The sequence below is a fragment of the Bacillus rossius genome, chromosome 3 (genome assembly GCF_032445375.1).
Source record: "Bacillus rossius redtenbacheri isolate Brsri chromosome 3, Brsri_v3, whole genome shotgun sequence".
Lineage (NCBI taxonomy): Eukaryota > Metazoa > Arthropoda > Insecta > Phasmatodea > Bacillidae > Bacillus > Bacillus rossius.
Genome location: NC_086332.1, coordinates 77,732,682 through 77,752,729, shown reverse-complemented (window position 1 = coordinate 77,752,729; position 20,048 = coordinate 77,732,682). Strand labels below are relative to the sequence as shown.

The following is a 20,048-nucleotide window of genomic DNA, read 5'->3' as shown; positions in this document are numbered from 1 at the left end:
ATTTCTAATGAGAAAATAATAAGAGGACCGCCGTTGATTTCTTCTGGGAAAAAAAACACTTCTCACAATTGACTAAAAAATTTCAAATATATTTAACTGCTTCTGTAGAACTCTTGACTCAGAATAACACAATGTGTAACTATTTTAGCGGTGTTTTTGTTGTGTTTGATAGGCAAAAATCTCGTCATGATACCATAATACTACCAACAACACAAATTACAGTGATACAAAAACACCACCACAGCTGCAGCACTTTTGAAAAAATACATCTAAATAAATGAAAATATGTTCACTAAACAATCTTCAAAAAGTTTCCAGCATACTGGATACTTCAAAGTTATGACACAAACGGCCAAACGTATACGAACTACGGTGCCGCCGTTTTCTACAACTGGCTTGGCGCAGCTCGGCACGGTCCGGGGCCGGCTACCATGAAATTCGGCACGTCACAGCTGTATGGTGAACCAAACTTTCCCGGGACTCGTGGCTTATCTATTACTTTGATTTACATGTACGACCCGCACCCCAACTTTCCGATTTTGTTTTTAAGAAAAAATATGCTTGTGATACATGTATTAATCAATATATAAATATATATACACACACTGTGATTGCCGCACAACAAATTTCCCTAAGTTTTCCCTGTGTTTTTGACCCATTTCAATTTCCCTGAATTTTCCCTGTTTTCCCTATCGTTGGGAACCCTGTTACGCCCACTTTAAAAATGTTACAACAGGATTCTACTATATATTACTAAATTAAAAATATTTGGAAACAGATCTACTATTAGCAGGAATGTGGCATTTCTTATGGTAGAAACCTAAAACCTTTCAGAGAAAATTTCTACGTAATTTCAGTGGACAATTTCAGTGGACATTATCCAACTACATATTTATATTTAATGCACAAACATATACAAATTGAAGTCACAATCAAAAAACAAAATGCAAATTATTTTTGTGACTTCCATACTTTTCATGGTGTTCATGTCCTGTCCTTAAGTTTGTTACTTTTTTGTGACTTTAATAATACATATACACTGATTTAGCATATAAACCACAAATTCAGAATAACTATTAAGCACAACCAACATAATTCAACACCTAAGGAAGATAATTAGCTAATAATGAAAGACAAATGTAAACTTAAATTAAAAATACCTATAATGTCATGCAACTGTATTAAAATGTGTGAATAAAAAAAGTGACAATGAAACTCTCTGTTACTAATTAAATCTTCTAATTGAACCAAGCCTCACAATAACATCACTAAAGCTAGGGGAACATTATTAACATCATTGAAAATGCACACCATGCAGTTCAAAATCAGATTGACCCAGCTACAGTGAAAGACGGACTAAAGAATATGCAGAAAGCTTTGAATCTGAATTCAAACTCAGAATCAATTTTAGCCTACTGGGTATTATGTTTTTTTATTTGGGTATAGTGTTCATGGTATTGTTTACTGTTATAATTTGTTAATTTCTTCAGAAATGTTATATATATATATATATATAAGCTATGAGCTAATCATCATCATCATCATCATCATCAAATTCTTTCAACCTGTAGTCGGGTCAGAAAATGTGCTAGCAACATCCTCAAGTATTGGACAGATATAAGAACTTTATGAGGTAATTTTTGTACATGTTTAGTAGCGTGGGTAAGTAGTTAACACTACCATTTTTTTTGCTTGCACTGGTATAAATCATAGTTTCCCTTGCTGGCGACTAACTTCTGCCCAGGTACAGTTATAATTAAGCAAGGGTTTTGAAAAAATCAGCCAATATTGTCGTTTCAAAGTCTCATTGTATATAAATGACTAGGTCCAAGAAACCTGGACCGTATTTGATTAGCATAAAGTTAAAGATAATTACTGAAATTGTACCAAGTTTCTATGTAGGTACAGTTTAATACTTTAATGTTAAAATAAAATCTGAAAATATAACTGCCCACAAAAGTATTTTTTTATTGCTGGCTCCTAAACTTTAATCGTTTAATGGATTTTGTAGCGGGCCAATTACTGTGTTTAATCGCATAATCGTCGCACATTTTACACTAAAATCAAGTTTGAAAAGTAGGGGTGAAACGTTTATGCGAAAAAAAAACAATTTTTGTTAGGTAAAGTTATTTATATAAACAAAACCCATTCATCGAAAGTACATTTATTAAAAAAAAAAGCGGAGTATACAAGAGCACAACAAACTATTTATATTAATAACGAATAAGTCATGCAACAAAAACCTTTCTTCAACATTAAATAGAAAAACAATATCTGTGACCCGAACGCAAGCCACTTGAATCTGTGACGTGAACTAACGCTTAACTATCGTCGTAGTACACACTTACCACGAAAGAGTGCGGGCTATCAAATGTAGTAAACTCGGCACTTGACAGAGAGCGTGTGTTGCATGAATCGTCGAAATATTGATATTTGACTACGTGTGCACGCTCTATACGGGAAGCAACATAACCAAACATAAATGATGCCAACTATTCACCGTTCACTCTTACCTGAGTTTTGGAATAAACAAAGCCTCTTGTAAACAAACATTTTCATTGCCTTCCGGCCGCCGCGCACATTATTCGTGCGCAAGAAATAGTCCCTTGGTTACATACAATTTGTAAGTATTGTTACACTGCCTTTTTTTATAACAATTGTTGTTATATAGCATTATAGCGTTTCACCATTAATATCCAAAACAGTTTAATGTGTCAGCAAGTATTTACTTACAATAATTATGTTAGCAGAAGCAGTGTGTACAGTGTACAGTTGATGCCCGGCGCAACAGTTGTATTTCGGATTAGCGCGCGCACGGTTTGTTATGGCCAACGTCAGACCGAGTTTTGTAAAGCAGAGAACAGGAAAGCCTTTGAAAAGTGCAAAGAAAACTATTGTGTTGAATGTTTTTAAAACATTTTCAGACAAATATCCGGATTGTCGTGTGAACGATATTGCGAGTTTAACTGCGGAATTTACGGGCGTTTCTAAGAGCAGTGTGCTTCGTGCAAGGAAAGAATTACAGGACACTGGGACATTAACATCTCCCGGGAAGAAAAGGAAACGTGAGTATCCTGTTATCAAAACTTGTGATGATTTTGTGAAGAAGGCTATTAGTCATAAAGGGCATAGTTTTTTCTTTGCAAATGAACCACCTACACTGAACAAAATGCTATGGTGCTTCCTGTTATATTACTTCTCCGTTATTTTATTAGCACCAACTGTACTGAAGTGTGTGTGTTGCAACTAGTGCTTGGCGCGCAAGATGAATTCAGCCTATCACTTGCTGACGCGGCGTAGTGATACGACGGTGTTTGTTTATTTCAAAACTCAGCTAAGAGTGAACGGAGAATAGCGCTGGCTACATTTTTATAAGCGGTACACCGCGGCGAGGCAGACGAACAGATAAAGGTTATAATGTTTAAAAACGTCTTTACAAGAAAATTTACACATCAGACAACTTCGTATTTCCGTTAATTAAATAAGTAAGTGCTAATGTCCGAATAAAAATTAGATTCCTACTTTAAAATACATTGTTTTATACGGCAAATATATATACACAAAGCACTCGGAATATAATAGCAGGACCAAAAACATCATGCGACATTTACGCAAGTTTTTTTAAATTCATATTTTGACGCCCTAAAATATGGGTGCGACAATTATGGGCGTGCAACGATTGTGCGATAAAACAGGGTATAAATGAAGCCTGAATGTGAAGCTGAAAGATCACGCCACCTCGTGGACGTGCTGGGACTCCAAGCCGGCTGCCATCTCGTCTGTGCCCGCAGCCTCCAAGGCGGCAGTCGAGCGTCGCTGGTGCGAGTCACACCGGTCGCGGTGCTCGCAGCGACACTCTCCGTGCCTGACGCGGCGGAACGTGAACGATGTGCGAGCGCTCCGATCCTGGACCACCAGGCCGCCGCCGGCAGAAGGCATCACGTCCGTCTTGCGGGCCGTGATGCCGTGGCTCCAAGCTAACCTGTACACTCGCCAGGCTCATCCAGATGTCTTGCTTACAGCAGCAAATTTTAATTTTCCTCAAAACAATTTACAAATTTTACATACATGTTCAACTGTCACTGGAATGCTACTGCAGTTTTCTTCTGTATTTTTGTTTATACGAAAAATAACTTTCATCTGTTTTATAGCATTCATATCAAAGAAGCAATGAAAATATTTTTAAATAGGTATATAATATTCATAACTTCATATGCATCTGTTTGACAGAATTCACATTAATTTTAGGTGGTAATTTTATTTAAAGAAAACAACTGAAAAAAATACTATCTAGTAATTGCACAACTTACAAAAAGGTAAAAGTACCATATTTACCCATGTATGGGTTGCACATTTTATAAAGAATTTTTGTTTAATAACATGTAGTGCTACCCATTTTCAAATTGGGTACATAAAATAATTAACATTGCATTGTTTAGGTTGACTATGTCCTTAAATAACTAGCCTGTGTGTGTTGGTTTTTAATAAATATGTAACAGGTAACACTAAGTTGTTAAATTAAGATATCTCAGAAGTGTGTGTAAAGTATTGATTATGAACTACGCTGTTGGGCCTGTGAGGCGGCTACCCAACTGCCGCCGGTAAGTGACGTGGCTGTCTGCCGCCGTGCTGATGCTTGGCAAGGGGAGAAAACTAAAAATATGTAAACCATCCAGAAAGCTAGAAAGAGGGGATGGACGTGTGCATACGTTTGTGTGAGAGGGTGTCTCATCGTTGGAAATGTCTGTGAACTGGCAATGTATACAATCATCACATGTCTACCTCGACAGGTTTTTGTGACACAAACATTGTTTCATTCATAACAAAACTGCTGTAAAGGGCATGCTTGTTTATACTGAAGGAACAGACAAAAAAAATTGACAAGGAATAGCATGCCATATTTTCACTCTTTCGGAAGGGGATGGGTAAAAAAAATATAAGGGAAGGTAAACATGGGTATAAAACATAGTATTCCTTTACTTTGTACTCTTTGTGGGTGAAAATTCTACAATTTTTTTTGCCCAAAATTAAATGTGATCCATACACTGGGGCAACCCTTCTGCAAGTAAATACGATAATGAAGTCCATGCTATAATGCCAATAAAGTTGGGCTTAAGTTTCACGGAACACATTTCAATAAAGTTATATGCAATCTAAGCAAGTTAAATTCAAGATTCTTCATTACGTGATATTTTAGAAAGTTTCAAACAACATCTCTTCTATGTTGTTCTCAGCATGGACGATTACTTGTAACTTAGGTTAAAATTGCAATGGGAACTTTTCTGTGCTTTTCAAATATGTATTGTGTTTTATCGCATACAGTAGAACCCTGTTATAATGTTTTTCAAGGGAGCACAAGAAAAAAACATTATAAGCAGGAAAATGTTATAGGCAGGAAATCTCAATTTAGTACTTAACAATGTTCGAGCTTTGTACCAATGGACTCACCAAGCTATGTAAACAACTTTAATGCTGAAACCAAAGATAGTATACTTGATACATGAATTTTCTGAAACAAGCCAACAATTTTTCAACTTCGTCTTGTTCCCTGGTTAAATTTTGTTTGTCTTTAAAGATACACTGCCACATATTTTGTAAAATTGTCTCACGATTCATGATGACAACATTAAGAGTGAGAACGTCTACTCCTTCGCCACCTGAAAATGTTTAATTTTGGGATTCCTACGTATGAATGAAAGAAAAATTATTTGTAAGCAATAGAAAACACTTTTAGTTATGCCCTCGCTCAATGGTTGGCAACTTAAATATCGTAGGACTATGTACGTGCATCTGAATACCCACTGGAATGGCAAGGAAGAGAAGAGTTGACTAAGGGTGCCACCTGACACGTAACTATGAACATTGTGTACCTTCAGTATATTGCATAAAATTGTATTTTAACAAACTTCATGTATTGTATGGCAGTGATTGTAAACGTAAACATATATAAAGAAAACTTTTTATCGTAAGTGTTGGAATAATTTGGTTTTAAAACATTTCCCCCATTTATTGAATGTTAGAATGCAAACATTATAAGCAGGAAATTACACTATTTATGAACGTTATATGCAGGAAATAAATACATTGTCCTTATGGGGGAAATACAGGAAAGCACCAGTACAACGAACTTCAGTTAAACGAACACTTCACTTAACCGAACTCATTGTTTGGTCCCGCCAAAAACGTATATAATAACCTTGAATTTTATTTCATCTTAACGAATTTTACGACGGTCTGTTTCTTCCTGAAACAAAAATATTCACTTGAACAAACAAACTTGAGGCAAATTTTGAAAAAAATTACCATCCAAAAACTTGTACTTTATTTTTAATTTTCTTATTCAAACGTAACAGCGTGTACGTAAACAAAAACATAACCTACACAGAGCTGCCGACCATTACGGATTTTCTGTAATTATTACAGATTTAACAACGAATAATGGAACATCGCTGGTTTATTACGGAAACAAGGCTTTGTGCTGCAAGGTAACGGAAAAAATTCCGTTTCTGCTGCGCTGTTTCGTGAACGCAGTTCGAATACATCACGTGTTTGCGCAAATAACGGAACTAGTATGACCCCGCATGTAGCATGTACTGTCGAAATAAGTAGATTAATTCTCGTGTTTTGAAATAATAATGGGATGGTATTACGATATAACTAGTACATATTCTCGGACTTTTCGTTTGTTGGCTACTTACATCACGATAATTTTTGTACGGTACTTTGGCTAACCTGTCACCTGTGTTGTTTTAATTAATTTTTTGAAAGTCATTTTTTTCATCATAGTGTTTTTGTCGTGTCTACAGACGTGAATTTTTTTACGTTTTTGAATAGTGTTGTGTTCTTCAGTGCCGGTTGTAGAAATGAAGCGTGTGACAGAACAAAAGTGTATCTGGGGGAGAAAAAAAGGAACGCAATTCTTCAAAACTTTCGACCTAAAACCTAACTATTCAAAAGAATGGCCATGCTTGTCATCTTCAAATGTTTTGGAACACCACACGTTTTGTAATGTATGCACGTGTGACTTTTCGATTGCACATGGTGGAAGGGATGACTGTAGACGGCATATTGAATCAAAGAAACATGCGGATCATTTTATAGTCATGACGAGCAATAAATCCATATCGTAGTTTTTTCGCTACATCTGAAGAAACGAAAGTAACGAACGCAGAGTTATTGTTTACAAGTTCTTTTGTTTGTCTTCTGTTGTTTGTTTATAAGACAGTTCTTATCCAACCAGGATAAAAGCAGCAAATAAAAAGACAGTTGTTCAAAAGTATAACTTTGAATACTTTGAATTGAAGGTTGAAACTTTCCTGTAAAATTATTGACATTTCTTACATATTCAGATGATTGTATTGTTCAAATAGTTTTTTTTTTCTTCGATTCATTAATTTTCATTGTATTCATATACATAGGCCTATATTTTTAATTTTTTTTGCATACTATTGTCCTTGTTTTATCTTGTGTGTGTCATAATTCCTCAGGAAAAGTTTATCGTGTATGATTTACGCGTACCTACTTTTTTCATATAATTATCATTACTGATGGGTGTGATTTGAGGTTGGCAGCTCTGCCTACAACATGTCTCCTGACCATAGACAAAGCATCAGCAGAGAGTATGTGAACAGGTTCTTCAAGCGGCCATAGACTAATGACTGAGATACTGAACCTTAGTACACTTAAGGTGTTTCATGTGTTTATCGGTATACATATTTATAACAATGCTTATGTTTCAGTATAAAGAACTTCAGTATAACAAACTCAACTATTTTTTGGTCCCTTCATGTTCTTTATAGTGAAGCTTTCCTGTATTGGGACTTTAAAAATATGACATTATAAGCAGGAAAACATTATATGCAGGAACATTATAACAGGGTTCTACTGTAATTGTCACACCAATATTTTAGGGCATCAAAATTTGAATTAAAAAAAAACCTATCGTGTAAATGTCGCATGATGTTTTTGGTCCCACTATTAAATTCTGGTCGCTTTGTGTACATATTTTTTCCGTATAAAACGATGTATTTAAAGTAGAAATCTAATATTTATTCGGACATTACCACTTACTTATTTAATTAATGGAAATACAAAGTTGTCTGATGTGTAAATTTTCTTGTAAAGAACATACCCTATCTGTTCGTCTGTGTCGCCACGGTGTACTACTTATAAAAATGTAGCCAGCACTAGTTGGCATCATTCATGTTTGAATATGTTGCTTCCCGTATAGAGCTAGCACACCCTAGTCGAATATCGATATTGATATCTCACCAACTGCCTGTAACACGCACACTTTCATGGTAAGTGTGAACTACGACGATAGTTACGCGTTAGTTCAAGCTCGCATTCGCATTTTGTTTCTATTTAAAGTTGAAGAAAGGTTTTTGTTGCATGACTTATTAATATAAATTGTTTGGCATAAATGATTTTTGATTTTATGAATAACTTTACTTAACAAAAAAAAAATGTTTTCCTCATAATACAGTAGCACCTCTACTTTTCAAACTTGATTTTAGTATAAAATGTGCTACGATTATACGATAAAACAGGGTACTATTCTCGGATATTTTGAAAAATTGAAACCAAGTTGGTATAAATACTGTATTTTGTGTAAGGAGTAATTACTCAGAAACTGCTTCAGCTGTACCTGGCTTCTCCCGACATCACCAGCAAAGAGCGACGAGGCAGGACCACTGCTGCGTGCCGTCCATCCAGATGCTTGAAGTCCATCACCACAGATGCACCGAGAGACAGCGACATGATCGGGTCCTCAAATGCACTGTGCGTGTCTACGTGCTGAGGTATTCCTGCAACATTCGCCATTAGCATCTGCATTCCCTACCAATCTTGTTGCCAAGTTCCTCATTGTAAAACTCTTTGCTGGAATAACAATTGCGTGACGGGCATGATGCCTTGGATGCAAATAATTTTTTAACCAATCATATTAGACACAGTGTGATGTCAGTGCGACATATATGGTGGATGCAACTGACTTTCCGATTAGAAAGATTTTCTATTTGTATTGCATCTTGGGCATTTGAAAAAAAAGAGTGCCAGAATGTTTGTTTTCATAAGATAGACTAGTGGTAATTGTGTATTCTTTAAGCCTTTGTTTACTAAATCTATATGTGAAATTTTGAAAATTTATTAATGCATAGTGATTTTTCCAGCTGAATGTTAAATTTGAACTAAACAAGGTTCTCTAAAACCTGCCAATTAAAAAAAAAAAAAATTGCATGCATTAATGGCTGTCAAATTTTTGGTGCATAAGTGATGGCAAGAAAAATTTTTTATTTAGTTATTTACTTTTTGTTAGTGGTGCAGGTAAAATAGCATTTACATGATATTTTACTGTTGCATCGCATCTTTCACACAGCACTACATACTGTGATTCCAGCATGATGTTTTAAAGCCATCTGTCAGTTACATGGCTACGCGCACCATGACCAGGCTCGTAGTGGTTCACCGTCAACTGGTCCGGAGGCTGGGCGCCGACGTCACAGCCTCTCTGCCTCAGTCGCGGCCACAGGAAGTCACACTCCGGAGGTATTCCTTCTGGAAGTGGGCAGTCTTTGTCTACGTTGTTCGTGTCGTATCTGAACTCGTATCCATAGTGCTTCACTCGGCGCTGCTTCAGAACCTTGCCTGCATGTACCAAACAGTATTAGCAAACATTTTAGTCAGCACAATAAATTAAGAACACTGTAATATTCTACATGTAATTTACTAACTTTCGCCACAAAAATAATAACCTCTAGAACTTTAAACAAGAGTGATACATATTAATGTTCACCTTAAAATTTCCTGCAATTTTTAATACCATAACAACAAACAATAACTGAAGCTTAATTTTCCTTAAGGTCTAACTTCAAATGATGCAGTAAAATATAATCAGCATTAAACCTGACAAATTTAATTGATATGAGCTTATCCTATGTTTATAGTGCATATTGATATAAAAAAAAGCACTACAAAAACTATTTAGCTACAATAAGGCTGGGTTTATAGAAAACGCAAGAATGCAGAAACGTAAGAACGCAGGACGTGACAACCGCAAGAAATTCAGTCGTTTATAAAAAACGCAAGGACGCCAGCCATCGCCAATGTCAAAAAATAAAATTTCAGGAATAAGTCATGATTATTTTTAAAATCTTTGTTGTACTTATCGTACAGGCAGGGAAAATTTTGGATAAGCTGAACAAGAAATTCATCAGCTTCCTCCATTGCGCTGTATTCACTAGAAGAATGCCAGCCCAAAACATTGATAAACACAAGCGTAACAATTAATTACAATCGCAGAGCCTTCTATATGCATTACATGACAGTTTCAGTTTCCACATACTAAAGCAACCAGTATAGAAGGCCGAAACGCAATGAGAAAATGCAAGAAGTAGAAAGTTGAACAACTTCTGCGTTGCGTTCTTGCGTTATTGCGTGTCTTGCATTTTTTATAAACGTGCTGGTAGAAGAGTTAAGGTTGGAATTTTACCGTAGTTGCATTTCTTGCGTTTCTGCGTTCTTGCGTTTTCTATAAACCCGGCCTAACAATGAATTTTTATTCAAATAGGATACTAAGAAGTTGGTTAAAGCATGCACACAAAGAGATAAACTAACTTCCTCTAAACTGCGCAGTACTGTAGAAGGGTTGTGTTGCGCTGGATCCTTTAATTAAGATGATTTTTGTTTACTTGAGACTGTGAGGTTAATGTTTTGCCTACTTTGGTTATATTTTTCCACACTGCCAGGACAAATGGTGTAGCAGACAAAGGTTATCTGGTATCCTGAGAATGACTAAGACTACATCCTTGCTCATGAGGACAAGCTCAGTATTACAGTCTGTATTTACGAGATACCCGTTTGGCTGAAATATTGCAATTTAGGCACTTTTAAAATATGTTACATAAGCACATTGCTATTTTATTTGATAACTATAATCATAATGATAATTTAAACTAAACATTTTTATAGTTTGATCTGAAAAAAATTCAGATAAAAAAAACAACTTTGAAGTAGGTGTACCATTTAGCTACTTAAACATCTTGAACAGTCTGTTAAATGCACGTTTTCTCACAGAAAGCAACCATTATCCCTAATGTGGATGGGGTATGTACACTATGTTCAAAGTATCTTTTCGATAAAATCTGAAGAAAGACTACTCATTACTAGCATTAATCGTAGAATCTTACACTAATGTAAATAATGACACCGCTGGCTACCTGAATGGCACGAGGTATTGGTCCAATCAACACAGTTCAGCAGTGATTCTTCCTCAGCGTCTGTTACAAAATCTTCATACAGCAGCAAGCCCGGAGGTTTCAGGTCAAACTTGCACACACTGTCACACCCTGGAACTAGACGAAACAACTACAATAAAACCCAGCAACAAATTTCTTTGCTTACTTAGAAATGTTAAAATCATTAAAAATCTTATGTTTTTATTTTTATACATCAAATGCAATATTTTTAAACTTACTAAGTAGAAAATTTTATTGACAACGTTTACTGTCTATGGACATTGTTAACCTTCGACACATCACGTGGGGTCTTTCTGGACCCCACGAAAATGTTTCACTTCGTAGCATTCATATGTTTAGCCTGTGACTTATGTTATTTTAGGACATTTCTTTAAAATGTGTTTTAGGTGCTTTGTTCAAATTCTGGAAATGTTTGGTTTCAAAATATATGTGTAATAAATATTTTAACTTTAAGTCTCTTTCACAGTGCACTTGGGGTCTTTTGTACCCCCACTCAAAGATAACTTATATCTAATGTATAAAATTAATTTTCAAAAAATTTATCTTTATATTATTGCTTGAGACAACGGAGCTAGAAATAACTCTACTGGCAGTTCCTAAATGAGTAAACAGATAGCGCTAATGGTATCCTCTTGGCGCATCAGCTATCGCAACTGCTCGGCAGTTGTATTTGTACCCATGAGTTTTGTTGCGTGGAGTGATTGTGTTACTAGTTTTGAACTATCATTATTTAGCGTTATATTTTACAAGTTGTGGAGACGTGATTATAAAATTGCATATTCTTTAGGAACAATATATTCCACGAAACATGAATCGTAAAAGAAGAATATAGAAAAACATAAAATATGGATGAAGAAATTATGTAAGTAGCAGTACAATTTTAGTGCGCATTTTATCATTCAAAATGATGGCCTAGGCTGCTTATATATTTTTTATTTTACGAGCAAAAGTTTACTAGTGCTTTCAATACATTTTATCAATAGGATGTGTTCGCTTTGGGCATCTTTGTCGTCGTGCCCTATAAAAGTTCAAAGCAGATGTAACAAAGTGAGCTTGTTTTGACTCGTAGAGAAAGCGTCCATTTACACTCTACAATGTTTTTTTCAAGTGCCATTTGCTTTTCTCGGGCGGTGGATCGTTTTTGATGTTCTACGGTTTGAAACATTTCATACCTTTTTTGTATAGCCTACTAATTTTCACAGGCATGGGAAGTTCATAAAAAATCGTATTCTCTAGCTACATTGTGTTCAGTAATTTTTTTACAATAATAACGTTCAAACACTTCACTATTTACAATATCTGATGCAAACTCTGGAGGTTGTGTGTTTGCTCTCGGTCGTGTGCATTATAGTGGTTTTTGCAACTATCATTCCAGAAAATAGTTGAAGTTCCTCAATGTCCATATTTCCAATTCCATGCCCATAAATTTGTTGTTCTTTTATAACGCCAATGCTGTTTCTAGGAAAAATTCAAAATATAAATAAATTATTTTATATTATATATATATATATATATATATATATATATATATATATATATATATATATATATATATATATTACACTTATATTGTACAGCATAAAAATAGCAATAAACAGACCAATAAAAATGTCCATCCCTGCATTCGAGTATTAGTAATAAATACAAGAAACTTGTTTTGGTATATTATACAATGCCACTTATTCCTTCCTTGCAAAAACTAAGATACTGTATTTTGTTCACAGTAACTATCTACAGTGGGCATCCGCTCACCTTGAAAATAAGGGTAAATGTTTTTGTTTATTTCAGAATTGAAGGCAAACGCCACTCCAGTGAAGAAGGAAGAAGTATATTACTAAAGATGTTGCAAGAGATAAGTGACAGTGAAAATATTTCAAGTTCAAGTGACAGTAATCCAACAACTGAAAATGAAAGTGATGCACTTGAAGATGAAGATTATCAAGATGATGCTTTACAAATATCAGATGATGACTCGGAAATAGAAAGTAACTTGTCTGGCCAGTATTACATAGCTAAAAATGGAATGAAATGGTTTAGGGATCCACCAACACAAAGGCAAACGTTGAAGCACAATATAGTTCGTGATAAACCTGGAGTGAAGTGTAATCGCCCGGGTTCAGTAAAAGAAGCATTTGGGACATTTGTGACACCAGAAATGGTCAGTACTATTGTAAGGGAAACTAATAGAGAAGCGGAACGAGTTATGAATGATTGTAATATATCAGATGCGAACACTGAACATAAAATATGGAAAGATACAAACGAAATGGAAATTGAGGCTTACATTGGACTATTGTTGTGTGCTGGTGTGTATCGTGCTAACAGAGAAGAGCTCAGTGAGCTATGGAATGAGGAACATGGCAGGCCAATATTCCGAGCTACTATGCCCTTGAAAAGATTCAAAGAGATAACAAAGATGATTCGTTTTGATAATAAGGCAACACGTGTGGCACGCCAACAGGAAGATAAACTTGCAGCTTTGCGTGAAATATGGGATACATTTGTACAGAAACTTTCAGAGTCATATGTACCTGGTTTTGACATGACAGTTGATGAACAGTTAGTTGGGTTTAGAGGAAAATGTCCTTTCCGTCAGTACATGAAGAGCAAACCAGCAAAATATGGCGTCAAAATTTGGTGGTTATGTGACTCTGATACATCTTTTCCGCTAAATGGCCAAATATATCTGGGCAAGCCCACACACGGTACGAGAGACCAAAACCAAGGCTCTAGGGTTGTCAATGAACTAGTCAGAAAATGGAAAAACAAAGGACGAAACATTGTTGCTGACAATTTTTTTACTAGTATTCCTTTGGTTCAACAGTTATTGAAAGAGAACACAACATTCGTGGGGACACTGCGTAAAAATAAGGTGGAAATTCCTAAGGAAATGTTGCCTCATAAATGTAGAGAAATCCATTCATCTGTATTTGGTTTTGCTGGTAATCTAACTATGGTGTCATATGTGCCTAAAAAATCCAGTTCAGTTATACTTATTTCGTCAATGCACCATTCCACAACTGTACAAGGAACTGAACAGAAGCCGGAGATAATAATGCACTACAATTCAAAGAAAGGAGGTGTAGATACACTGGACAAAATGGTGGCTACTTATAGTTGCAAACGTAACACAAGGCGCTGGCCACTTTTGTTATTTTATAATCTCCTGGATGTTGCTGGTATTGCATCACTTATCGTTTGGGTATTTTATAACCCTGAAGATTTTGGAAATGTAAAACACAAAAGGCGTCATTTTTTGTTACAACTGGGACGCCAGCTTGTTCATCCATACATAGAAAAAAGGCTGCAGAATGGTAAATGCATTCAGAAGGGTGTGAAAAGTGGCCTTCTTGCACTTGGCTACAAAAAGCAAACATCAAGTGAATATATTCCTACAAGTAACAAGAGAAAACGATGTCACTTGTGTCCAAGAACCAAAGATAAAAAAATTAAATCTGTGTGCAACTCCTGTGGATACAATGTATGCAGCTCGCATAGTGAAAACTTTGTCAAGTGTTCTAGCTGCGCTGCAGAGAGTGATTGAAAATTATATTGTGAATATAAAAATCGTTTTGTATGTCTGCAAATTAGACATACTATATAATTATGTGAGCATACATTTTCAAGAACAACAACATTGTGTGTTATAATGACATAAATATGTTATTTTGACAGGGACATTTCAAATGATTGAGAAATATGACTAAAAATGTAAAAATCATTAAAACTTTCTGTGGTTGTCCACATTCTTCCAAAGTGAAACATCTAAAATGTCGTAAAATATTATGAGTACAAATATGTAAATCACTACATGGCGTATTACATATATAAAATCTCAAATATTATTGGGGTCCTAAAAGACCCCATGTGCCCTAAAATGTTGTTGTAACGTGTAATTAGAACACTGGGTAGTGTAACATTAAAATAGATAATAAATACATGGCAATTTGTAACATTACAAGATATGTGCAACTTATATACATTTACCCACATTTTAAGTTGGGGTCTCAAAAGGCCCCAAGTGCACAGATATGTAACAAAACTAAGGTGATTTGTCGAAGGTTTTAATAAAACTTTGCCATCATTATTCAACCAGAGCAAATCACAAAATATATTCAGAGAACCCCAAAAAATATTGCCAGAGCAAAAGGCAAAAGACAATACATATAACATTGAAATGAAACAAAAGATTTATATATATATATATATATATATATATATATATATATATATATATATATATATATATATATATATATATATATATATATATATATATATATATATATATATATATATATATATATATATATATATATATATATATATATATATATATATATATATATATATATATATATATATATATATATATATATATATATATATATATATATATATATATATATATATATATATATATATATATATATATATATATATATATATATATATATATATATATAGAGAGAGAGAGAGAGAGAGAGAGAGAGAGAAACACCCCAAAAATTGTTTTACAATTTTTTTTGATGAAAATAAAACTTTAAAATAAAAAAAAAATAAAAAAATAACCTTCAGTTTATAATTGAGTCCTTGGATCACAATTTTACAATTTGAAAGGATCATACCTGACACAAATATTATTCACATTACTAAAACTACTAATTAATTTTCCAGTTTTAAATATCATACTAATTAGATGTACACTAAGAATGATCATGGCGGAAGTTACTGTCAGGAAGGTGCAGTTTTCTGTGAAGGCCGGGGAACGCAGCCCACCTGAGTCGACGTACGCCAGGTACAGGACCGGCAGGTCGGGGGACACCGGGTTCCTCCGGCCGTGCAGGGCGGAGTAGGCTCTCTCCGCCCCGGCCAGGTCGGCAAACACGACGAAGCAGTAGGCCATGCCGGGCACCATGACCACCGCCTGCACGGCGCCGAACGGCAGGCAGGCCCGGAGCAGCTCTGCCTCCTGCAGCCCGGTGCCGTGGCCCACGTTGCCCACCATCACGCCCTGCGACACACACTCCGTCTCTCCCACCACCCCTCAATCTTTCTCCACCTACCTCTCTCAACCTGCATTGCTCATACATTTTAAAATAAATGAATACCTACATTTACCTTCTTACGTTCTAACACGAGAATCTCTCAGTGTCTCACACTCTCGTAATAACAGAGCCATCCCTATTACCGAATGTACAAATCTGCAAACCTCACAGTTAAAAATAAAAATCGTAAGACCGTAAACTTTACTGTGGCGATAACTCTAAATGTAATCTGTGCCTATCGCAATATTCTTGTAAGGTTCCTATGAATTCTATTAACAATATACTTGTAATTTTCATCCTAGCAGAGTAAACCCAAGCATTGAAAATAAAAAATTTTTTTAACTCAACCGACGCCCCTCCATGCTTGGAGACTCAGGATTTTGAACCCCAATCCCCCGATGGTCCAGTACTATCATAAGTGCTCTCTCTCTCTTACCATGAATCTTATCTCATTCTGTCTTGCTTCTTTGTTGCATTTTTTTCCTTAGTATCCTTTATTTTTCTCAAACCTTCTTTCTCCTATGATATCTCTCTTTTACCTTTGTGTATTTTCTCTCACAGGCTCTATCTCTCACATTTTCCCCTTGCACACTCTTTTAAAATCTCTTCTCACTTTCTTGTTCTTGCTCTCCAAGTAACCAGCTCTCGACCAATCAACTACAGTTCTCACAACAAACCAATCACGCTTGATTAGTCCTGTCACCATACACACTACTCTTGGAAACTAAGATGTGGCCAGTCTAAAAGACCGACACCAGCTGGCTTACGAACAAGGAATGTGGTGGGAGGCTTTCAGGGAGTAGAGCGTTCAGTCAGTGTTGGACAGGCCCACAGCAAAGGTACAGGTTCACAAGCGGAAAATTTACAATAATAATAAAAATATTTTTTTAAAAAATTTCACCATAGTTATGAACGATGCTGCTATGCCACAATGCTTAGGAGCAAGAAGTGGTCAGGCATAGCTACAAAGAAAATTGCAGAAACAATAATAATTATAGTAAAATGCAGATTGAGGAATATAAGTAATATTATTTTAAAGATAATAAACTGTAGGAAATATGTATATTCTGCTGCAGAGGTATTGGTTAGCGCCTGAGTGCATCGAAGATCTCTGCTTAGAGAGTACTGAAAGAAGTAGGGGCCTACTGCATGCTCTATTACACATCAAACACGTGACACAAAATATACATAGTCTACTTAAAATCCAGGTACCGCTGAAGGAGACTGGCAGATAGCCATGTCACCACTACGAAACCGGAATATGCATGAACTCAGTTCAGAGTCTCGATAAGCATACAACCCTTCAAAAATGAAATCTTAAAAAATAAATGTGACATTATAAAATCAAAAAAAAAATCATTGTAAGCAGTAAATAATTTATTATAAATCCAATCTCATTAATTAATAAGTAAAATTAAACCATTTAGATTATGCCAATAGTTTCGGTTCAGTGGTTTTAACGTTTTCATCTGTATGGTTTTATTTGGTGTGTAGACAAATCAGCTTTCGATGGTTATATATCTTCTAAATATGTTTGACATCATTTTATAAATTGCTATAAAACTTCAGAAGTTGACTGAAATAATTTTACCAATAAGTATATTCGTAAAAAAAACTATTACCGGACCAAAAAAAATGGTGGAAAAAATTTTTCATGGCAAATAAAATGCAAGAGAAGTAGGTATTGTGTTGGGTTTATTTGAATAATCCTTAAATAAAACGAGAGATTATCAATAAGTAAAACACAATGTAAAACAGAAAAAAATAACAAACCAACTAATGACAACATGAAACAGAAATGAAAATATTACCCAATACATTACTTTTCTACATAACTTCCATGCATGTTAAGATATTTGTTCCAACGATAAAACTTTTTTTTGTCTATGTAGCTATATGTTAACATATTAAAAATTTCTCTAAGAATATTAGGTTATTTCTTAAAAAAAAAGCAAATAGTGCTTTTTTATTTATTTATACGTACAATGTAGCAACAATTTTTTTTAGTCAGTTAAAACTGACTGTGAAATTGTGTGAACATTTGGCTACGTCAGATGGCTACTTCTTAAATTTGGTAATTCCTAAAGAAACCATTAAGAATATTTTACAGTATTTTTAATGAAGCTATACTAATTAACCCAACTAAGAGTCCACAATGTTTTGAAGTATTTTTAATATAGTTGATTTAACGTAATTGACCATCCTCACAATTTAACTCAAGTTCTCGAAATCATACACACACACACAGGAAAGAAGAAAAAAATGATGGCAGTCATGTCTATGCACAAGCATTGTAATGTAAGTTATAAACAGTGAGTCCTCCAAATCCAGAAGGAATTATGCTATTCTCAGGGTAAATACAGGAATGTTTATAGTACTTGAAAAAAGTATTTCCGTAATTTTATTGTTACCCAGAATTGGGAGCACCATGTAATGTCACATCCAAGACCTCTCCTATTGTAGCAGAGCCTTAATTGTTAAGGACTATGGAAGCTGTTGTTAACGGTTGCAAGTCGTTGCGAAGGTTAAATTACTTTATGTTTATTTATATTTTGAGTATTGGTGACCATTTATTAAATTCTTAAATACATGTTCCCGAGGTTACGTTTTCACACCGCTGATTCTTACGAAGTGACATACAAGTAGAGTTAGGTCAACAACATTAAGTAATAAAACGTTTTTTATTGGTAATAATTGTAGCTGACCTAACCAAACATTCACAAGATTTTACAGCATTTTAAAAGCAGCTAACATAACCAAAGAAACCGTTAAAAAATAAACTACTTCAATTAAAGTATAGTTGGAGTGGTTTTTTTTTTAAACTTCACCTTTCTAGGTACATCCGAAGACTTTATTCCAAGTTTTGAAAGATTCCTCAATACTTTATTCATGTGTTTTAACACTTTCTTTCCTTGCTTACTATCCCGAACATAAGAGAGAGCTCTAGGCGAACTAATATAATTAACATTATCACAAATATCATCCATGATTAATGCTAAAACAAGCAACAAAGTTATGATAAATTGTAAAAACAAAAAATTACAAGCAGACGACAGAAACATATGGCCCTTCCAGTTCCAATTACAACGCAAACAACCATAGATACTAAAATCAAATACAGTAAATAGGAATACCGGACACTCGGTAGCCATATTGGAAACAACTGCGATCAGCGCTCCTATCGGGCAGTGTTGTGTGTAACGTTGTTAGCCCATTTGTTTACGTGTTTTGACGGTGATTATTTTGTGGTAAATAATTTATAACGCGCAATTGAGATGGATCCGCCGACATATGGTACGTGCGGCAGTATATGCGCAATGTATGGGTGCAGTAATTACAGAGTTCAGAATGATGCCAAGTCATTTTTTTCTGACATGTAAGTACATTGTTGTTTGCATTTTGCTGTAAAATTTTGAAGAGATTTCAGTCTTCTCCTCTATCCTGCACTGCATTTAAAATATCTTTAAAGCAAAAGAGACACATCAGTTAGGCTAAGTAAAAAAATTATTATAAAAATTATAAGCTGGTTTATTTAAAGATCATCAACAAAGCCAAATTACTGAGGAATAACAAAATTATTAGTAATGCTTAAAATAAAAGTAAAGGTATATGGAATGTTGTAAATAGTACTATTGGTAAACTTGATGAAGGATTTGAAAATATAAACATAAATATAAACATAAAGATTTTTCCTGACTTATTCAGATGATGCCCATGAGCACTGTAAAGCTCCTTACCAAATTTA

General features: G+C 34.9%; 1 protein-coding gene across 1 annotated transcript in view; it reads right to left on the bottom strand.

Annotated features, from left to right (window-relative positions):
* Positions 1 to 19,644, bottom strand: part of LOC134530938 (alkylated DNA repair protein alkB homolog 8) — a 34,527-nt gene extending 14,883 nt beyond the window's left edge. The window contains exons 1-6 of the mRNA XM_063366261.1: positions 19,132 to 19,644; positions 16,035 to 16,269; positions 11,217 to 11,351; positions 9,442 to 9,645; positions 8,648 to 8,807; positions 3,739 to 3,982 (exon numbers count right to left, since the gene is read on the bottom strand). Of these exons, the coding sequence (XP_063222331.1) occupies positions 3,739 to 3,982; positions 8,648 to 8,807; positions 9,442 to 9,645; positions 11,217 to 11,351; positions 16,035 to 16,269; positions 19,132 to 19,455 (1,302 nt within the window). The 5' untranslated portion in view covers positions 19,456 to 19,644. The remainder of the gene's footprint in view (positions 1 to 3,738; positions 3,983 to 8,647; positions 8,808 to 9,441; positions 9,646 to 11,216; positions 11,352 to 16,034; positions 16,270 to 19,131) is intronic.
* Positions 19,645 to 20,048: the final 404 nt, after the last annotated feature.